The sequence below is a fragment of the Chelonia mydas genome, chromosome 11, assembly GCF_015237465.2.
Source record: "Chelonia mydas isolate rCheMyd1 chromosome 11, rCheMyd1.pri.v2, whole genome shotgun sequence".
Classification (NCBI taxonomy): domain Eukaryota; kingdom Metazoa; phylum Chordata; order Testudines; family Cheloniidae; genus Chelonia; species Chelonia mydas.
In genome coordinates, this window is record NC_051251.2 from 40,708,827 (window position 1) to 40,731,555 (window position 22,729).

The 22,729-nt window shown below is 38.8% G+C and overlaps 1 protein-coding gene across 6 annotated transcripts in view; it reads left to right on the plus strand.

Annotated features, from left to right (window-relative positions):
• Window positions 1-22,729, plus strand: part of RAPGEF4 (Rap guanine nucleotide exchange factor 4) — a 223,193-nt gene that overhangs the window by 161,251 nt on the left and 39,213 nt on the right. For 5 of the 6 annotated variants that reach the window (XM_043525449.1, XM_037912838.2, XM_037912835.2 and 2 more), the window contains 7 exons: window positions 2,559-2,643; window positions 3,106-3,166; window positions 3,901-3,977; window positions 10,227-10,373; window positions 11,558-11,673; window positions 16,770-16,858; window positions 19,289-19,367. In XM_043525449.1, the coding sequence (XP_043381384.1) occupies window positions 2,559-2,643; window positions 3,106-3,166; window positions 3,901-3,977; window positions 10,227-10,373; window positions 11,558-11,673; window positions 16,770-16,858; window positions 19,289-19,367 (654 nt within the window). The remainder of the gene's footprint in view (window positions 1-2,558; window positions 2,644-3,105; window positions 3,167-3,900; window positions 3,978-10,226; window positions 10,374-11,557; window positions 11,674-16,769; window positions 16,859-19,288; window positions 19,368-22,729) is intronic. The other variant, XM_043525450.1, reaches the window with a different exon arrangement.

Consider the following 22,729-nt stretch of genomic DNA (forward strand, 5'->3'; position numbering starts at 1 on the left):
TGTGGTTCTCTGACCCTCTAGATACTGGCATCTCCTGTTGTACTGAATATTTTTTGGAAAAGTTTCTTTCAAAAAGCACCATTGTTACATATCTTAGAGGGCTGTTCAAAGATTCAACTGTATTCTTAACACTTTGGATGTCATATGTAGCAGAAAGCTAGAGTTAAGGACCCTGCACTAAACTGTTTTCAATACTCGTGTGGAAAACTTCTCTGCGGCTCCTGCCATCTAGACCAAGCTTTCTGTATCTCCCTACCTTCCTCCCATTTTTCAAACCTAATCTTAAAACCTTGCTTTCCTCCCCTGCTTATACCTTCTGATTGCTCCCTCCCTCTGATGTTGGCCCTATGATTGAATAATTTATTTGCCATGAAATGTATTTGTATCACTGCTTTCTGTGATTTATACCATATACTGTGGAATTATTTGGTGCTGTAAAGCAGTGATCCTCAACCAGGGGAATGTATAACCTTTGGGGTACATAGAGGTCTCCATCTAGGTCAGTGTTTCTCAGTGTGGGGGTTGTGACCCCTGGGGGAGGGTCACGGGATTGGTTTAAGGGGGTTGCAAATGCAGGGACAGTGTTAGGGGGTAGCAAGCAGGGCAATTGCTGGGGCCCCATGCCACAGGGGGCTGCTTGAAACTATTACATGCTTCAGCCCCGGGCGACGGAGCTCAGGCTTCAGACAGGCTGACAAGTGATAAACAGGCTCAAGTATCACACTGAAATGTAAGTACAATGTATTCCAATCGATTTATTTTCTAACTATATGGTAAGAATGAGAAAGTAAGCAATTTCTCAGCCATTGTGTGCTGTAACAGTTTGGAATTTTTATGTCTGATTTTGTAAGCAAGTAGTTTTTAAATGAGGTGAAACTTGGGGTATGCAGGACAAATCAGACTCCTGAAAGGAGTACAGTAGTCTGGAAAGGTTGAGAACCACTGCTCCAAAGTGTTTGTGAAACAGTTTTTGTGTCATATTTGTCTGTGGTGTAACTCCATTGGCCTCCGTGGAGTTACATCACAGAGGAATGGTCCTGTACAAAATAAGGTTGTGGTGCACATTTAAACTTAAGAGGTTCTGGTGAGGGGAAAGGAGTTGGAATATACTCAGAGGTCCCTACAGCCCTTAATCATAGTCAATTTAATGTATCCTTTAGGTGTGGAGTTACTCAAAGGTAACCTCTCTAGCATACATCAGTCCTGAGCACTTCAGTGTTAGTTGTTAATGTCCCCAAAATTATCCCAATTACATGTGCTTTTCAGAAACTCAAAATACCCCAATCAGTGTGGAGACTCTCTTTTGCTATTGCACTGCGGAAGGATTGTTCTCTCATCGAATATGTTTGCCATTAATATTAATGGGAGCTTCCAGCATGAATTGACCAGAGTAGGGCCTAGTAGAGGTAGTAAATAAAAGAGGCCCTTATCAACATACAAAACTAAAGAATAGTGCTGTGAGCTAACTCCATTTGGGAATCTTTTCATTGCTATGAACATACATAATTGAACTCTTGATCTGGAGGATGTTAGGGTGTAGAACTCACTACTTCAGAACATCTGTCTCCATCTGATTCCCACTTTTTTTAAAAAAAGGTTAAAAACACTTTTTTTCAAAAGTGATATTAGTCTTCCACTGTATTTTAGGATGTTTTCATTAAAGTTTATTGTTCCACACTTAATTGGTACAAATGGTTTTGCAAAATTTCCATCACCTTGAAAAAGCTCATTAGGTTCTTTAGTAAATATTGTTTTGTATAATTTTTAGAGCTGAAAATTCGCAGAAAATGATTGATTTAGAATAGTCATGCTTTTTTGTTTGTTTGTTTGTTCACAAATTGTCTCTGAGCAACTTACAAAATTTATTCTCTGTTCAAGTCATTTGTTGACTAATTCATGGTCTATAGAGTATCTATGAGAAGCTTATTGTGAGTGTTCAATATTCACAATTCAAGTTGTGTGGGTTGGTTTTGATTGGACACACAGGCCACATGATATTTTTGTTTACTGACTGGAAAAACATAACACTTAGAACCTGGTTTCTAGTATAAATACTCACATATACACATTCAAAATTCACTCTAAAATTCACTGATTCCATGAACATACTTCCTAGAAATTAGTTGACTGGAATATTAAGATAATGAACAATAAGTGGAGCAAAAATAGCTCAGAAAATTCCTTTTATTACTTTTTTCCCCCCAAGTGTATATTCACAGAACAGTGTTAAGGTTCTCGTCCATTTCTAATTAGCCAATAGGTTGAAGGATGACTTTCAAATGTACAGCATATATAATATTCTTCTTTCCTTGTTAGTTACATTTTGTTTCCCAACAAGAAACACTTTAAATAGTTATGTTAGAGTTTATTATGATATAAAGCTTATTCAGAGCAAATTTATTTTTATAGTTAAGAAATATAAAGGCACTTAACTGACCCTTTGAACTCATTCTGCAAACATTACTCCTTAGGAGTTTGTTTTGGGGTGGGTTTTTGTGGGGGTTGGTGTTGGTTTTTTTTTTTTTTGGTATTTTGTTGTTTTTGTCTTTCCTTTGTAGACCTGGCCAGAGAACTGTAGATGATCTAGAAATTATATATGAAGAACTTATTCACATTAAGGCCTTATCTCATCTTTCTACCACAGTAAGTGTTTTGGTTGTTGTTTTTTTTTATTTATAACTCATTGCCAAAAAAGGGCTGAATAGTGGTTGGCCCTTTTTGGTAGAGGTTGAGGATGGAGGTTGAGGGTCCCAGGACTCTTTCCATCCCATGCCAAGAAGCTACCCATAGTTGAGGCACCAAACACAGGCACTGTGTGTTGCCAGTGCCACTTCTAGGTCTGGAAGTGGACTTTCAGCTGAGTCAGCTAAAATTCTTTTGGGGACTTCTGTTTCTGAATAGCCCTTCCTCATCTCCCTTATTTGTGACCAATTGCTTAAACCATGGTCTGGCCCCAAATCTGTATGTAATTTAATACATGTTGATCCTGACCCTGCTCCCAGTTAAGTCAATGGGAGCAGAATGGTGCCCATTGGCAAACTGTTACATTTAGCACCAAAAATGCAGTACACAGAAAACCTATAATTCTTCTCTCTTTATTTTAAGGTAAAGCGAGAATTAGCAGGTGTTCTAATCTTTGAGTCACATCCCAAAGCAGGAACTGTCTGTAAGTAAAAGGGATCCAACCATATCTTTTCTTCTCATGTGTGGTTTTAGACAAGTATTTAAATTACTATGCAAAACTTGAATACTCCAAAGCTGGCTGTTCAGAACATGTGAGTGGCCAGTTGCAAAACGTCTCTGGATTGCTATTTGGACTTCTGTGCCCACTAATGTTTGGGGGTGTTTGTATTTGGGGTTTTGGTTGGGACTCATCTCTAATTAAAATGGATTTTAGTTGTATCATACGCTAATGAAAATGTTATTCTCATGGTATTCAGAAGCCCAGCTTTGTGTATAAAAATATTTAAAATGCGATTGTTTTGAACTTTATATATAGAGAAGCACTGGAAAATTAATGTCAAGTTCTCAGCACTTTAAGTATTAGGGTTAGATCACTCAGCATCCTGTAAGATCCAAATCTATGTATCAGTTAGCAATTGATAACATAAAGTTCATAAAGACGCCTATAAAGAAATGGCAAATTACAGCTGCTTCTAGTATTGTCTTAGAAAAAAGAGGGCTTCATACAAATATTATAAAATTATTAGTATTTTTTTTGTCTCAAATCAAAAGAAAATTGCTTTTAAATCATAATGTGACCTTTTTCAAGACGGTAAGACCAACTAAAATGACTTCAGTGTAGTTATTTTATATTGGTGTAACTGAGGGAAGAGTCTGGCCCACTTATGCTAAAAGGCACCTATATTCTCAGCATAAAATCTTTTCTCTTTTTTGTAGTATTCAATCAGGGAGAAGAAGGTACTTCTTGGTACATTATCCTAAAGGGATCGGTAAATGTAGTCATTTATGGCAAGGTATTTTTGAAAACCTTTTATTATTCTTTTTATTACTGGGACTGTAAGAATAAACTTTCCTGGAATACAGTTTGACTTACAGCAAGATTATGTTGTTTGGGGTAAAAAGTAGAATATTGTTTTCAGTTTTTAATCAAGAAATTATTCCAAATTATTTTATTTATGATGCTTTTACATGACTGATGTATAATTTCAGGACTATAATTTGTGTGTATATTTACAATTTCAAGACTATAGACCACCTGAATATAACTCAGTGCAGTTACCGCCACACTTGTACTACAAAGTGGTTTAAGTCAAACACAAACATTATGTCCTAGCACACCCTCTTCAAGATACTCAGTGACTCCTTAGCTAAATATCACACATATTTAGCACTTAGCAGTAGTTACTGCTTTAATTGCAATAGTAGCTGTCACACCATAGTGCTGACATTGTCTTAATATAGCTTTGTTTTCATTCACTGATAGCCAACTACGAAACTGCCCCAAGTTATAGCATTATAATCCCTATGTAGCTACATTCAACACAGCAAAAAATAATGCCCAAATTCACATGTAGGCTACATCTACCCAATGAGCTGTGGTGTGATTCCCCTGCTCCCGCACAGGCACTCACACTAGCTCTCATCGAAGGCTAGCAGTGTAGCTGCAGCAGCCTGGGTACCGGCAGCGGAGGCCTGGCTTTGCTGTGCTGAAGACGTACTCGCTGGTTTCAGGCAGGTTTGTACTTGGCACAGCTAGCCACTCCCTATGCTACTGGGGCTGTGCTGCTCTTTGTATTCTTGCTAGCTCTCATCGAGCTAGTGCAAGTATGCATACATGAGCAGGGGAGTCGTGCCTAGCTCATAGTGTAGACGTAGCCACATCCCTTTGACTTTCCTAGCCTTAGCTAAGCCCTGTGGCCACATCATGGTTGCCACAGTCCTTTGGGGATGTAAGATCAACTGCTTCCTTCTGGGTTGTTGCTTTGGTCTATCATATGGGCCCATTGCTCTACTGGGAAATGATTCCAAGACTTGTATTTATTCTCAGATCTGCTGCCAAATGATTTTGGCAGTCATAGTCTGACACTCCCTGGTTCCAACCACTAACCCTCAATTAGTGGATCACCTCTTTTATACCTTCAAGGCCGTTTTTGCCCTGTTCTAAAGGCCAAAGCCTTTGGTTCACCCTACTTCATCTATCTAAACAGATTCTAGCTTTGTGAAATCTATCGAATTTTTATCCTGAAAATATTAAATCTCTTCACTTTTGGTTACTGGGAAGGCTAAAATCCTTCTTAACTTTTCCTTTTTGCAGCCTGAGGTTCACCCTAACTTTCTCCTTTTGTTCTGCATGCTGTTCTTACTCTCCATGAACAGATCCAACACCATATGCTGTCGTGTCAGTTTAACTCCACCCTTGGGCTCTCTGCCCATTGGCTAGTGGTTTTCCACTTTTCTCTGATTGGTCATTCATTCACAAGTATTACCATTTGTGAGCATGATCACATATGAACCATCATATGTTAGCTTAAATTTTATTATCGCTTCACAAAGTATAATCATTTGTATACAGGAACTTTAAATACAAAAAAGTATTGTTCATCTTACCAACCTTTTACCATAACATGAAGATATAATTCTGTATTTCCTTTTATGCCATTTCATGTCTAATTATTTAAGCATGTATAACTAATGTTGAAGAAGCTATATAGGTATTTTCAATGTAATTAATGTGTCACCTCTCTTTAGAGTATTTTTTTAATGTCCTTTGATAAACCATTAAAAATGATCCCTTTAAGTATGTTTCCATTTTAAATAATATATATATATATGTATAGTACTTTCTGAATAAATTGACACAGACTGATGTGAGTTCTTCAACTCTCCCCCACAAGGGTTCTCCCATTAAGTGGCTTCAAATGGTCTGTTCATGTGGGTAAGGATGACTCACACTAGTAAAGGTTAGAAAACGGAGCCCTTAGTTTTCCTTCTGATTTAAGGCAAAAATGACCCTAAAAGAGTGAAGATATCTACTACATATTCTGCTTTCGTACCAGGTACTTGGAGGAAGGTACAAGAATCCCTATAGTGGTCAGATAGGAAATAACCTGCTCATAGAGGAAGTTACTTCCTAATCCCTGACAGTTAATAGTCAACTTATGTCCCAAAGCATAACGGGGCTTATATCCCTTCTAAGAATTTTTTTATCCTGTCTCATGTAACTGTGCATTCTCTCCTTAACCATATAAATGTCAAATCCTTTCAGAATCTTACTGATCTTTTTCACCTTAGTGATATATTGTGGCAAAGAGTTCCAGAGATTAATTATAAACTGTGTAAAAAGAATATTTCCTTTTCTCAGTTTTAAATATGTTGCCTTTTGATATTATTAAATTATCCTTCATTCTTTTGAGAAAGGGTATATAGATAAGAGTACCTGATTTTTACCTTCTGTATGCCATTCATTATTTTCTATATCACTGTCATGCCTCTGATTTCTCTCCTCTCTAAATTAAACAGTCCTAATGTCTTTCTTCATGTGGAAGCTTTCCACACATATAATCTATTTGTCTTCCATCTTCGGACTCCTTCTACTGGGAAGTTCTAAAGGAATCAAAGAAAGTTACTTTTGTAAAAAGGATAAATAGGATGACCCAGGTAACTATTGACTGGTTAGTCTGAGATTGATCCTGAGCAAAATTCTGGAAAGGCAGATATGTGATGCAATCAGTAAAGAATTAAAGGATGATAGCATAACTAATGCCAGTCAGCAGGGTTTTATGGAACATAGGTGGTGTCAAATAAACATGATAGAATTTTTGATTGATAAATGTCACTGATAAAGTATCTTAAATTTCTGCAAGAGACAAGGTGGGTCTTTTATTGGGCCAAATTCTGCTGGTGAAAGAAACAAGCTTTCGAGCTACACAGAGCTTTTCTTCAGGTCCAGGAAAGATACTCAGAGTGTCACAACTGAATACAAGGTGGAATAGATTGTTTAGCATAAGTAGTTAACCCATATTTCAAGGGATCCTTCAAGGTGAAGTTGGATATTAACACCCCTCTAGTCATCGGAGAAAAAAGACTAGACAGTATCCTGAATTGCAGTGACACTGAAAAGGATTTTTCTCCTATGACTGAGGAGGTGTTAATGGGTCACTTCACCTTGAGTGGTCTCTTAGAATATGTATGCAGTGGTGGTGTAGTCATGTTGGTCCCAAGATATTAGAGACAAGGCAGGTTAGATAATATCTTTTATTGGACCAACTTCTGTTGGTGAGAGAGACAAGCTTCTGAGCTCTACAGAGATCTTCTTCAGGTCTGGGAAATATTTCAATGGACCATTCAAGGAGAAATGGCCATTAACACCTCTCCAGTCATGGGGCGGGGGGAAGGAGAGAAAAAATATATTCCCTCACCCACCTTATCTCTCTCAGAATATGTGTTAGCTACTTATGCTAAACAATCTGTTCCACCTTGTATTTAGTTGTGACACTCTGAGTACTTTCCAGACATGAAGAGCTCTCAGTAAACTCGAAAGCTTGTCTGTTTCACCAACAGAAGTTGGTCCAATAAAAGATATTATCTCACCCACCATGTCTCTCTAATATCCTGGGACCAACACAGCTGTAGCAACACTTAAATTTCTTCTGGTCATTTGACTTAGTCCCACAGACATCTGATAAAGAAATTAGCACTATACAAAGTCAATGTAATCCATATTAAATGGATTAAAAATTGGTTAACTGACAGAAATAAAATAATAATCATAAATGGGGACTCCTCATCCTATGGAGGCACTTCTAGTGAGATCCCACAGTGGTCTGTTCTTGGCCCAATGCTATTCAATATCTTTATCAATGATAAAAAATAAGATCATTGCTGGTAAAATTTGCAGATGACACAAATATTGGTGGCATAGTAAATAATGATGGTGACCGGTCAGTTATACAGACAAATCTGGATCGCCTGGTAAGGTGGGCTTATTTGAATATATACCAAATGTAAGGTCATCTATTTAGAAACAAAAAATGTAGTATCCTGGGTAGCAGTGACACTGAAAAGGATTTTTGGGTAATGGTGGATAAGCATCTGAATGTGAGCTCCCACTGCAATGCCATGGCTAAGAAGCGGGACACTATCCTTGGACACTATCCTTGGATAAACAGGGGATATCAAGTAAAAGTAGGGAATTAATATCTCTGTGTATGGCATTAGTAAGATTATTACTGGAATACTTTTTAAAAAGTTGAAAAATTGGAACAGGTTCAGAAAAGAGCTTCAATAATGATTTGAGGTGTGAAAAACCTGTATTCTAGTCAGACACTTAAGAAGCTCAGTCTATTTAATTTATGCAAGAGAAGGTGAAGAGGTGACTTGATCACAGTCTTCTGTTACTTCCATGGGGAAGAGATTTCTGATAGAAGATGGCTCTTTAATTTGGCAGAATCGTGGGGAGGAGAACCTGTTAGTACTCTCCCTAAGTTGTTGTTATTTGAGAAAAACATTTGCTTAAAGGGAGATGTTTGCAAGAGACTGAGGAATCTGGATTCCAATAAACCTACATTTTGAAAAGTTAAGGAGACAAATGACTTTGAAACATTTTAAGGTCACCACTTATTTCTTCCCACACACAAACTTTCATATAAAATCCTACACATTGAACTCTAAGCCGTGCCTCAGAAAAACTAGTACATCACTCAAGTTTCTCTATAGAAAGTTACAAAAAATTGTACTGTACGGTGGAAAATAGTAGACTTGGCAGATCTGCATTCACCCAGCACTGAGAAAGATTTACTAGTCTGTAATTCGCAACATCAGGCCATTACCTTTTAGAAAACTAAAGTACAGCACTGGCTACCTTCCAATTCTCTGGCATAGTAGTTGATCTTAATGAGAGAGTGTATATTTTTATTAGTAGCTGAGCCATTCTGTTCTTATGTCCTTCAGAACTCTTGGATGAATACCATTCAGTCCTGGTGAGCTGTCACTCCTCCATTTCATCAGGATTTTTTGTCCGGGCCTTTACCACCATATTCACTTATATTAGCTGATGTCTTTATCTGACCTGTGTGCTCCTCTGTACCCGTCAGTTTTCCTTCAATTCCTACTTTAAATAACCCTCCAAAATTGTCAATTTTTGTGACAGCAATCTGTTCTCATTTTAGTTAAGGTAAAGCCCAGAAAGTATCCCTAATAAATTTCCTATTTATGAGGGAGATTTTCACCGATGAATGTGGGAGCTCTTAAAACCTTTTGACTTTTAATGGTAGTTCGGCACCTAACTACACTTTGTGCCTTTGAAAATCTCCCCTGACATTTTCTCATGCTGGACCTGAATGTGGAACTCTAAGCATTTCAGTGAGAGCTACCATAGAGGTCCCAGTGTTAAGGCTTTTTCTTATTCATCCAGATTTAGCTTCTAGGTTATCTCTCACTCCACCCTGTGGGCCAAATTTTCAGCCAGTTAAATCGGTGTAACGCTGAAGTCAGTGGAGCTGTGCTGATTTACACCAGCTGAAGATCTGGTTCTGTCTCTTTAGTGTCAGTAAATAAAATGACCAAGCAACTCTCCAGCACTCACTAGAGGCATATCTAGATGTCTTGTGAGCTCTGTCATCTATATAGCTGGTAAGTCACTGAACAGTTCTCACAGTCATCACATATCCAGCTATTCATATTTCTAATGATCAAATCCTCTACCACCAGTCTGTTGACTTATTACAGTGGTGTTCCCACCTCCTGTGAGGACCTCCTTGGTATATGAGGAATGATCAGCCTCCTTTACCTAAACTGGAAGATGAAAATTTGTACCGCCATTCCACATAGATTCTCCTATCATTAGATCAGGACATCCATCATGGGCATGTGTGTTAGGGAAAAGAGCAGAATAGGTAACAGAGACTGACACTGTTGGAGAGGAGAATTTCACTCCAAATCTGTTCTTCAGCAAACTAGATTTGTATTTTGCATGGTCTCTTTTTTTAAATCAAGAGCTTGCTGTCATCAGCAAGGCCAGAAGAGTCCTTTGCTCTGAGTCTAATTTCAGAGAGCAAGCCCATTCTTTTGTGTTCTTGCCTTTCTCTGGTAATAGTAATAAGCAGTTATCAAGTATTGTTTCCTAGTCATTATTTTTGCTGTTGATTTCCTGCCAAATACATTTGTTTTAATATTGGATTTTGAAGTCTGGTGTTTGCACATGGCATTTCAATGGGATGAAGTATAATGATGATTTTTGTGTATAAATGTTTTGCTGTTTATAGGGTGTGGTATGTACCCTACACGAAGGAGATGATTTTGGCAAGTTAGCGCTAGTGAATGATGCTCCAAGAGCAGCGTCTATTGTTTTACGAGAAGATAACTGCCACTTCTTGAGAGTAGACAAGGAGGACTTTAATAGAATACTTAGGGTAAGTGTTGGGTAAGACATGACACTAACACCGGTCCTCTGATATTTGCCACCTCCAGTGGCCTGCTTTCTAACCTTGCAAACATTTTCAGAACCTGTGTCATTAGTATCAATAAATGACAATCAACCCGAAGCATCATTTGAAATAACTTGTAATTAAAGAAGAGAGACGTAACATCCTAGGAAAAAAAACAAAAAACCAAGTAGTACGTTAAGTAAACTACAGAAAAATACATTGACCCCTGCTCAAAGGATCTGGAAAGATGTACAGGCCCAATTTTTGTGGTTATTAATATTAGAAGAAAAGCTCAGTTGTGGTGTTTATAACTTGAACCTGGGCCCAGATGATCTGATTGTGATTGTTTGGGAACATCCCACAATACACAAGGCCAGAAACATCATTACCCTACATTGGAATGTCCATGTGCCTGCTGGAGTGATGACAAAATCAGCTCAGACAGCACTGTACTTGAAAATTTTCTTGCTGCTACTGAGTGGCACCTGAATTAATAAGGAGTGAGATGCTTTAGGTACTGAGACCAGAGACTCCAGTTGAGTTTTATGTAGCTCTTGCTGTCTGATTTTAGCAGGATTTCAAAGACTGCACTGATGTACTAAAACCTGGGTGCCAAATTGCTTTTCATTTATGTTTAAATGTGCACCAGTTTTGGCTCTGTCTTTGTTTTACTTGTATATAAAATTGTTTCCACCCTAGACTCTGAGTAGCTCTAACAATTTATTGGGCTAGGATTTATAATTCTTCTATCATCCTTCCAAAAGAACAGTATTTAAAAATGAATGGCCAACAAATGCCAGATTATGGATAATGATGATCATGGAAGGGCAGGGGTTGAAATTACTACATTTTAAAGGTGAGGAGAAGGGCTGGTTCTGGCAATCTGCTTTCTTCCCACCTCATACCTGTGATCCCCTTCCTAGAGGCTGCTGCACTAGACTTCCCCGAGATTCTCCACATGCCCACCGGGAGAGTCCAGTTACAGATCCTCTTCACTCTGCCTGCAGGGAGAAAGGGTGCAGAGAGGGAAACAAACATGGGAAGGACCAGCCGCAGAGACTTGGCTCCTCAGTTTTTGTTGAAGTTATTTGAAAGTCATTCATTTTTAAAAAGTAATTAAGCAGCCAAGTCAGGTGCAGTAACAGTATTAAAAATAACTTGTCTTGCAGGATGTTGAAGCAAATACAGTAAGACTCAAAGAACATGACCAAGATGTCTTGGTATTGGAAAAGATCCCAGCAGGAAACAGAGCTTCTAATCAAGGAAACTCACAACCTCAGCACAAGTATGTTTTCATTCAATAGTGCAAATGTCAGACTGTGATTAACCTTTTCATACAGTATTATTATCTAAACAATAGCATATTCTCCCTTTCTGTGGAAGAATTCAGTGTATGTAAGGGTTGTTGTTTTTTTAGCATCAGCTAATCACATGCCCTGTAGTGCATAATATATCAATTTCCAGCTACGCAGTAGGTGTACAACTTTACACAATAATTCTCTAAAGCTCTAACTGTAAATATTCATCTCATGAATGGCTTTTAAATAGATTGCACATGGGGAATGATGAAACCCCATTAAGCAGAGCAATTGTGTAAAATACATGGGGAAAGTACATTGTTTTGTTACTAAGTACAGATGTTTCCTCTTTGGATTTCAGATTCAGGATTCGAATAAAAATTTGCTAGGTTCAATTTATACACAGTGTGAAGAATTCAGACAGGAAAGTAACTCCCTGAATAGGCTTGCATTATTTTCTATAATATTCACCACATTTCCCCTGCCTTCTTACCTAGAAGCAGGAAGCACCATTCTGAAATGAAGTAAGAGTGTCCAGGGAAGTCAATATTGCAAATGAATAGAACTGCTGGAAAAAATCCCCAAGACAGGGGCTGTGAAACTTATTGGTTTTCTACACTTGAAAAATACAGTCAGGTTGTATTTCAATAGTTTAAATTCCTCAGTACAGAAGTAATGACCTCATGCACACACATTTGCATCCACATGCATATTTTGCACACACATGCATTCACATGTAGAGCCGGACAAATAACTGGCAGTTCTGAAAAAAAAAATTGGGTTAAACTAAAACTGAAAATTTGGGGTGGGGGAAACGGTGAATTGAAAAAGTTGATAAAAGTTTTGTTTCTGGTTGAATAAAACATTTAATTTCTGGGCATTTTCAAAATAAAAGCAAAGGAAATAAAGCGTGATGTTCACAAAATGGCCAGAAAAGCTGGTTACCTCCCTTTTAACCTTTAGTCCAGTGGTTAGGGCACTCACCTGAGATGTGGGAGACCTGCTTCAGTTCCCCTTTCTATGTCTTATGTGGAGCAGGGAATTGATCTCGCACGTTGCAGGAGAGTGTCCTAACTCTAGGCTGTGGCAAAATACAGCAGGAGATGGCAGTGATTTCCTCCCCGCCCCCAAGTATTGTCATTTCACAGGAATGTTGTGCAGTTTCCTTGGACAATAATGGATGTACCCTTTGCCATCATGTATCCAGTAAGGTTGGCATCTCTACCACAGCTAACATTATGCATTGAGAAGTACTGGAGCCTTTTTTCTGCTCCTCACTTTTACCCAGATAAGGAACTCGTTTTCCTTCTATTTTGAGGGTTTTTTTATTAGTTAAGATAAGACATAAGGTTAGTGCTAGCACTGCCCATGTTTAGTACAATTTTCCTCTGATGTGTGATTATCGCCCATCTGTTACAGTATTTATAATGATATTTTATCTGTAGGGATTTAAATAAAGTATTCCTTATATTTTTACACACATTTTTCATCTGCTATGTAATCTGTCATCACACCCTATGACTAAGTTATTAGACCCAGGCATTCCCTCTCAGCAAACAGTTTAGTTTTAGGGCCTGTAAAAGGGTTAGCACCCCCCTCTCATGTGGGCCCCCTTTTCTTTGGCCAATAGTGCCTGCAAACACAGTTCTTTTTCAGGGGAGGGGAGCACCCACCTCTCATGAATGGCCCCCTTTCTCTCTGTTAGGTTTGAGGCTGCTCTGGGTTTTTTTGTTCTTTCAGCGGGGTGGCAGCCGCCTCTCGCGAGCATCCCCCAGCTGCTGGTTCTCTCAGCTGGTTTTCGGCAGCTCAGCCCTCCGTCCAAGCTGCACACACTGTCCCCCACTTCTGTGGTTTACAGTCCTGAGTTCTTATCACAGCCCTGGTTTGGGGCCATAGCTCTTAGGCCTCTTCCCAGAGGCACTGCCTTCTTCAGACACCTAGCCGGGGCCCATCTCGGTACCCTCAGCTGGTGTCCTTCTGAGCAGCCCTCCCTAGATTCAGTCTGTAACCAGACCAGTGGAGCCCATCTGGGTATCCTCGTCTGGTCTGGCCAGGTTTTGTGCTCAGTCTCCTGGGTTCAGCCTGCCCCCAGTGACCTTTAGATGGCTCTGCTGCTATACTATCCAGCCAGCCAGGCACCCGGTCTTCGGCAGTCTTCGCTGGGCTCAGTTCTGTCTGGTGAGCTCTCTGCAGTGAGCTATCCACAGTCCTGCTGTTCGTCTAGCCAGCCAGGCACCCGATCCTCCCTCATCGAGCTCCACACAGCAACTGAAGGCTCTGCTCAGCTGCTTGCCTTTTATCTGGCCTTTCTGGCCACTTATTGGTCACTCCAGCAGCCCCTCTGATTGTCTGCTCTTCTCTAGATTGCCTAGGGGACTCCTCGCTGCTCTATTCTGGGACAGGGTGATTCAGGGCTGCGAGGCCTCCAGCAGGGGGCCTCTGAGCCTAGTCCACCCTGCCACAGGGCCAAATTCTTTAATAGTGTAAATGAGTGAAACTCAGTTGTAGTCAGTGGAACTGCACTATTTTATAGCAGCAGGGAATTTGGTCCTCTAGATTTTACCCATTTTGCTTTTTGTGACTTGATTGTGACCACATAATTTTGCGCATTTCTTAAACGGTTCAATTAATGTTTTATGCAAACATATTTCAAACACTGGATTTCTTGAAAACTCTTTGCTATGAGTATTACTTCTAGTATCTGACATTTAACAATTCAAAATTTGAACAGATAAGTCATATAGTATGTTTGTGCTCCCTGGCTAGATGAGGGTAGTTTTCAAAATCAAGCTTCCAGGGTGAATACTTTCAATGAAAATTCGAAGGTTGCTTTTCAGAAATATTTTATCAATTTTCTTAAATATATTGTTTCTGTGAACACTCCTGCCAGCGAACATTCACAGAAAGCAAACACAAAAGGGTCAGAAGCAGAGAAAAAACAAAATGGCTTAAAATTTAAGCATTCACAAATTATTTTTTCAGAGTCCAGCTTATTCTACTGACAGAACGTTTGATAAAGTATTTTTATCTTAAACCTTTTAAACTCAATTAGTACTTGTGAGTGTGACATTTCTAGTTTCTGCTAAGAGGTAGTAAATGGAGTGAGTGGCAAACGTTAGGTTTCAAAGTCCATATTTAGACACCTAAATAAATGCTTGATTTCCAAAATGCTGAGTCTTTGGGAGTTAGTGAGTGCTCAGTGCTTTTGAAAATCAGGCCACTTATTTAGATGCCTAAGTCAGGAATTTAACTGTAAGTACCCACCTTTGAAAGTCCTGGTCAAACCATTCTGGCAGAGGCCATGCAACCTTCCCCATACTGCCCCAGCAGTGTTGCTCAGGCCTGAGCCAGAGAGCTCACCTCTCTGGCTGGGAGGGTGGTTCGTTCTCCCCGTCCATTCAAACCTTAGCTTCTCTGCTGAGACTGTCAACAAAGGTACCAATTTTGATGTGGGCACTTTCTCCCTAGGAAGTAAAATAAGACAAGCAAGTGACTTTATATAAGATACTAAACTACCTTCAGACTTTTGATCCCTACTAAATTGTATAGAGGTGAAACACTGTGTAGTGTATTGTTAGTTCCCTGAGACATCCTGTCAAGAACTATTTTTTCTCTTCTCTTAATCTTAAGAAAGGCTCCATTTTGGGACCAGATGCCCTGACCTGCAGTTTGGGTCCCTCCCCGCCCCCTCGTCTGCTGCAGCTCACTGAGCCACAGTTTCAAAGAATGACAGGCTTGCTACGAAGAGCTAACTCTGAAGTTCTCTCTTCCAAGCTCTAAGTTCTCTCTTCGTGGGTGATCACACACATGCAGTGTTACTGACTGACACCTCTCAGAGCGTTGCTGCTGTCTACAGTCACTGTAGGCCACTTCGTTGCTTCGTTTTCACTTTCATATTCAAAGTGCAGCAAACTGGGTTCTCTCTGCCTCACTCACCTACAGACTTAGTTAGTATCTCTACAAGGATGTGCACTGGCTTAACAAGTGTTTGTGTTCTTGGGACTTCAATACAGTTCTTCCAAAGGGGCTGGCAGGTAAAAGAACTGTGATGGTCAGTGCTCAAAGTGAGGAGGAGCTCACAGGAGCTCAGCTCCACCACTTATTTCTCAGCAGGAGCAGAACACCTACACTTCTCCTAGGGTTTCGGGGGTTTTTTAAGTTTCATACTTTTTCACTTCAACGTGGAAGAATGATGCAAAGATTGAAAGAATGAAATGGAAGATAAAAAGAAATCCTATTCACTAGGAAAGAAGGAAAGGGAGGACAGTTAATCAGTGCAGCTCTATTCTGTAATATCCTCTGCTATAGTGCTGGAGTGGTACATAAATCTTGTCAATGTTCCCTGCAATACATATGATAACCTCACTATCCGTATCTCACAAGATTTACTGTTAGAAGTGGTGCAAGTACTGAAGTTAAGCAGATACTTATTTCCTGCAGTTACCTAAGGCAATTGGCAAGTTTTGAAGCTCCACCGCTGGAGGTTACTGTCTGCCACTATGTCCTTTCCCCAGCTCAGACCTGCAGTACTGCAGGCATTCGTTTGCTTTCATTGTTTTCCCTTTGAGCACTGATGATGATAAATAGTAGTGCCCATCTCCCCTTAAGAGTTACTCTGTTTAAATCCATCTAAAGCCTACATTTTCAGCAATTTTGTTGTTGCTGAGATTTTTGTCCTTAATAATACTTAGCACTGACAGTGTTTTTCGGAAAGGTCTGATTCACCATTTCTTTGCTCCAGTTTTACACCAGTGCAACTCCATTGAAATCAATGGTGTAAAACTGGAGTATTGCAGTGGAGAATGGGGCCCTTTATCATCTTAGACCTCATGGTAAGAAGGTAAGTATTATTGTTCGCATTTTACAGATGGGGAACCTGAAGCAAAGAGGTTGAGTGATTCTTTCCCCTGGGCCACACAGAGAGTCCGTGTCAGAGCAGGTATTTGCTCTCTTGTGTTGTTCTTGACTTCCGTTCCTGTGCTCAGAAGTCTTAGGTTCCACTTCTCTCTAGTACCAATTATTTCTTCAGTTGACATTTTCATTGTGCCTTTAGAAAATTAATTGCTTCTTTTCTCTTCCACAGGTATACTGTGATGTCAGGAACTCCAGAGAAAATTTTAGAGCACTTTCTAGAAACTATGCGCCTTGAATCAACTTTAAATGAAGCGACAGGTAGTATTATCTGACAAAAGCTGTATTTCTATTCATAAATAAGATAGGCTCTCGAGATGTAAGTGAAAATGTTATGCTTGGGAATGCAGCCTTTAATTATCTGCAGAAATTAATCTAATCAACATTTAGATACAAATTTTAAAAAGCTGGGAAATTCAAAATTTAAGACGATGATCCACCATCCTTATTTAGGGTTTGGAGTGTCTATTGATAGCAAAGCAGCAAAGTCTCACAAGATGTTATAATACAGCCAATTGCTTTTATTGGTCACAGCTATGATGATAAATGGAGACCTGCCATAACCCAGTGACATTGCCACCACAGAATGTACTTGTCATGACGCATGCCACATAATACTGTGCACTAACCTTGATCCCTCCTGCATCACTTTAAATTTCTTTATTATACTTTTTCAATGGACTCTTATTCAAACAAGGAATTCAGCACATCAAGGACCAAACCCTCTGCTGTGTAAATTGCTGCAGCTCCATCGAAGCCTACGGAGCTGCAGCAGTTTACACCAGCGGAGTCGTCAGATTCAAGAATGTGTGTGTCTGCTATCTTATGCCTTGGAGATCTTTTCATTAAAGAAAAGTCAAGAAAAAAGGATTTCTCATAATAATAGTAGTTGTAAACTGGCACAGACAATTTATATTATGTTACTGTATATCAACTAGGACACCCGTTCAGTAAGCATGTTTTTGACCTTACAGATGGTTAGGAAGCATGAGTGTAAAGGCATTCTTAAATAATTCATAGATTAGTAGTGATATAATCAGTGCATCAGCCTGTGTGCTGAAAGATTGCGTGATGACTTTTAACTTCTCTGTTTTAATTGCTTTTGTGAATAAAATAAGCTTGCCATACAGTTGCATACTCATCTAGCAGCAGAAGCGGGGCATAGGGACTTCATGTCTGCAAACATCTGATGGCAAGTTTACCATCCCTATCCTTTAACTTTCTAAATAGTCTTAAACTTTTAAATTGTTTCAAAACATTTCTTTTCCAAAACGTCCAGTGACAAAATTCCATATTTCAGCCTGATGGCCTGCAAAACATCACATTTCACAAACAAAGTCACTCTTAAGTGGTAGGGCACAAACTTCTGAAACCACTGATTTTTCATTTGTGCAATTCTCTTAAATTAAAAACAACTAAACCCGTTTGTTTTGTGAATTATACAAAGAATTCTCTGGCTGAGGTCCATAGGATTTTATATACTTCGAACAGAGAGACACTTCCAGATGCTAAATTATATAAAGAGTGGAAGCAATGGTACAGTATGGATAGCACAGCTGTCACGCCATGTTTTCCTTGATAGCCCTCCATTACAAGATCTTAAATTGTTGTTACACTATAAAAAGTGGCTCTATAAAATGGCTCCCCGGGGTAATGGGTTTATTGTGCTTCACTGATTCCATATAAAATTTGCTTCGTTTACAATTAAAACGAACTGCCAACCCTCAGATTTATGCTGGGCTCTGAAAGCCAATCCAGATCAGTCCCGCTTATACATCATCACAAGTCCAAGGGGTAAAAGATGCCCTCATTTACACCAGTGCAACCCCACTAACAGCTCATTGGGAGGGAAGAGGTAGCTCTTCAGTTGCCAGAATGTAGTGCATGGTATAGTTAGACCTTCATTTCTTTCCAACCTAAAAATGTTATATTTGTATTATTAATCTCATTATACATCTGTTTTCTGTGTTTAATTCAAATTTCATAATTGTGAATTGATTTGAATCAAAATATAAATTAGATCTTTGACTATCAATCTACTTATTTCTGGTCTTTTGCTTATGCCAGCTGGAGTCAGCAAGGAATTCTTCCCCATCTTAGTATTCTATTTGGAATTGTTATGCTGATACATTGATAGGTGCTTCCTAGGTACCAAGATGTAGAGTGCCTGATTCTCATTACACTGACGATCTTAGTGTACATGAGAATTATGCCCAAATATTTTACTGTTGTACAGGAGTATTGTGATGTGTGGGATGCCTTCTTCTGAAGTATTTATTATAAGCCCATTGAAGTCAAATGGATATAAATGTATGCTTAAAATAAGGCACATGCTAACGTACCTTGCTGAATCAGAACCTTAGTGCAGTATTTCATGGCAAGGATTCATTTGATGCAGACTGTGTAGTAGTACATCTACTAAAGCAAGGCACCTATCGAATCTAGAAGCATAACAACAGCAGAATCAATTCCGAGAAGGCAAATAAATCAGTATTTCATGATAAATACATAGATTCTCTGTACTCAAGTTTAATACTGTACCCAAAAAACACAAAACCGAGTCAACTGCTGACCTCTTCACAGTCTTCAGGAAGTCAATGAGATCTTTAACTGAAAGAAGCATCATTGTTATGAACCCTGAGTTGTGTGCAAGAACTTAACTTTCTGCTTTATTTGTTTTTCTCTTCACAGATTCTGTTTTAAATGATTTTGTTATGATGCACTGTGTTTTTATGCCAAATAGTCAGCTTTGCCCAGCCTTGATGGCACAATATCCTTTTGTGATGAAAATTTTACATTCTTTTTAAGATCATTCCTACTAGAAAAGAGACAGATACATTCTGAAAAACTTGTAGCTCTCCAAAGACAAGTAAAGTTTAATGGAGCCTCACTTTTATGGCCTACCTTCCAGTGTGTGAATGATAGAATACTCATAATTAGGCTTGGAAGGATTAGATTTTTATTGGTAAACATTGGTAATGTAGATTTCACTGTACACACACAAACCAACAAAAAATATTTCCATCGATAGTAATCAACATTAAATGCTGCTTAAGAATGTAAGAGTTTGATTTAAGGATATTTACTTTGTAGGTTTTGACATGTGATGTTGATAATTTGTGTTTTAATGGATATAAAGCTTTAAGTTTTTGAATCTCAATATCTGCAGTCATTAAATAATTGTCTGCCCCCTCACCATTGCCTGACACAAGCCCCATAATTTCTTGCAACTGTGATGATTTAAATGGACAAAAAATATATAAAATGCTTAAAACCCATAATTTTCTCAAATGTGAACATTTAAATTGATAAAAATAAATGCTTAAAATAAACATTGTTAAATAAATAAACATTGATAAATAAATAAATGCTTAAAATAAACATTATTAAATAAATAAAAATGGATAAATAAATAAATGCTTAAAATAAACATTGATATTACCCATCAAAATTATTTAAAACATTTTTTTTTTTGCCAAGCCTACCCATGTATGTTTAAGCTGCCAGCAAGTGGTACATATGAGGGTCCCCCCCGTGGTGCAACTTGGAACTGGGGTACCACTGAGCTCTCTGACTCACCAGCCTGGACTCCCTCTCATACTGATGCTGTGACAATCTACAATCCTCTCCAGGACTTGCAGTCACACACACACTGACGCAGACAAGGATACACCCATCTGTAGTTATGTGAGTGCTTCTCCTCAGCCACTCATGAACTAACAATAGAGAGGCTACAGCCAGCACTGCCCCTCCTGCCCCAGCTCCACAGCCTAGGACCCCAGAGCTGTACCGTCTTGCCCTGGTCAAAAGCCTGACCAGTAAAGATTATTACCCAGTCCACCTCTCCCTCGATGTGGAGAGGACAATGGACCAGCCCCCATTCCTGCACAGATTTCCCTTTTCAATTCAAACAACACATTGTTTTATGTAAAAAATATAAAACAAATTTATTAACTACAGAAAGATAGATTTTAAGTGTTTATAAGTAATAGCATGCAGATTACCAAGGAAATAAACAAAAATTCAATCTAAATTCTCTAAACTGGATAGGATTTGAATCAAGCCATGTCTCATCCTGTTAGATAGTACAAACAGTCCACCAAACTTCCATATACAGGCAGGTTTCCTTTTTTCCCACCTGGGACCCCACCTTGCTCAATTCAGTCTTTATTCCTAAGGTGTTTCCAGAGGTTGTGTTGTAGGGAGTGAGGCCAGTGGTGATGTCACTTCCCCCTCTTATAGTTTTTTCCATGTGGAGGGAACTTCTTTGTTTCAAGCCAAGCCCCCAACATAGTTTGTGGAAAACTAAAGGCACTAAAATGGAATCCAGTATCACCTGATCTAGTCACACGCTCTCGCATGCTTCAATGAGTCATGGCAGCTATTATCCATATGCTGACTGAAGCGTCCACAGGTGAGGATAAGCTTTTCCCAGGTCCCATTGTTTTCACTGATGGTCCGTTACCTTGGATATTCCCTTCACAATGTGCTGGCTAGACTGGATGTAAACTGACCTATGGGAGTTAGCCAGGAGCAAACACATTTGAAATACAGATGCATAGTCAATATTCATAACTCTAGATACAAAAATGATACATGCATACAAATAGGATAATCATATTCAGCAAACCATAATTTTTCCATTGATACCTCACATGACATATTTTGTACAAGATGCATCATAATTATATTCACAAAAAGAAAAGGAGTACTTGTGGCACCTTAGAGACTAACAAATTTATTAAGCATAAGCTTTCGTGAGCTAGAGCTCACTTCATTGGATGCATTCACGAAAACTTATGCTCAAATAAATTTGTTAGTCTCTAAAGTGCCACAAGTACTCCTTTTCTTTTTGCGAATACAGACTAACACGGCTGCTACTCTGAAACCTGTCATAATTATATTATAACCATATCATAATCATATCATTACAGTGAATATGGGGCGCATAGTGTCACAGTACATACTCATACTATGGTGAAATAAAGAGCCTGAAAACTCTGTCTTTCCTGCTAGAGATTTCCTATCCTGCAGGCTGAATTCCACTGAGTGACATTAGGTGCCTATAAGTTAAAACAATCCCTTTGGCATGATAGCTGAACTCTTAAGGCACCTGGAGTAGATGAAAGTCAGTGGTTGCTTCAGCAGCAGTTCCTTTTTTGTGCAGAATGAAAGCAGAATAATTAAAACATCAGAACAAAAGTATCCCCAGAGTAGGTGAGTGGTCGCTGTTAAAATTGTCAGCATTGTCCATGTTACCACACAGTGGTATCTGTAATGCCAGTTTTCTCCATACATGGAATAGGAAATAGCTGTGGTTGTATGTTAACTATAGACAAATGTTGATTGTTTTAATGGCAATCACTTTGTTATAATTATTTTATTCTGAGAATATTAATTACAAGTAGCAGAGGGTTTATCTGACTGTATTTTCAGAAGGTGGCTGAAGTTCTTGCCAGAACATTGCTTTTTCAGTTAAATTTAATGATGCTAAACAATGAAGCCAGGAAGGGCAGAAACACATTTCATGAGTGTTTGTACTCTGTATTTCCTCTGTGATAAGTGTGGACATTTCTCATGTAATTCTGGTCATCAGTTTTAATCACTTTACTTCACTTTTCCAAATGACTCAGTTACAGTAACAATTCAGATAACGACAGCATGTGGGGACGAATGGGGTAGTTTAGATTCAAGTTGGTTGCTGCCACTCTTTCATTGGTTCTGTGCCTTGGCGGTTGGCTTATGTGACAGTTCCAGCTCCTGAATATGCAGTCTGTTTAATGAATAAGCAACATTTCTTTAATTGCCTTTGTTCTTCTTGTGGCAGGAAAGATCCAGATAACTTTTAAATTTAGTTTTAACTCTTTCTTTTAACTTATGACATTTTATGAGTTTATTAAAACTTTTATTAGAGTTTGACAGGAAATGAAATTCTGTTTTCCAAAAGTCCAAACACTCCTGTTCTTTATATAAGAGCTTTCAGTTCTCAAAATAATCTTTCAAAATTAAATAACTCTTGGAAAGTCATTAGCCGAAGTTGCTGACTCTACATGGCAATTTTTGGAATGATAATTTTCTTGTCTTCCTGCACTGAGTGAGGGTTTGATAGTGTACTGCCAGTAATTCATTAAT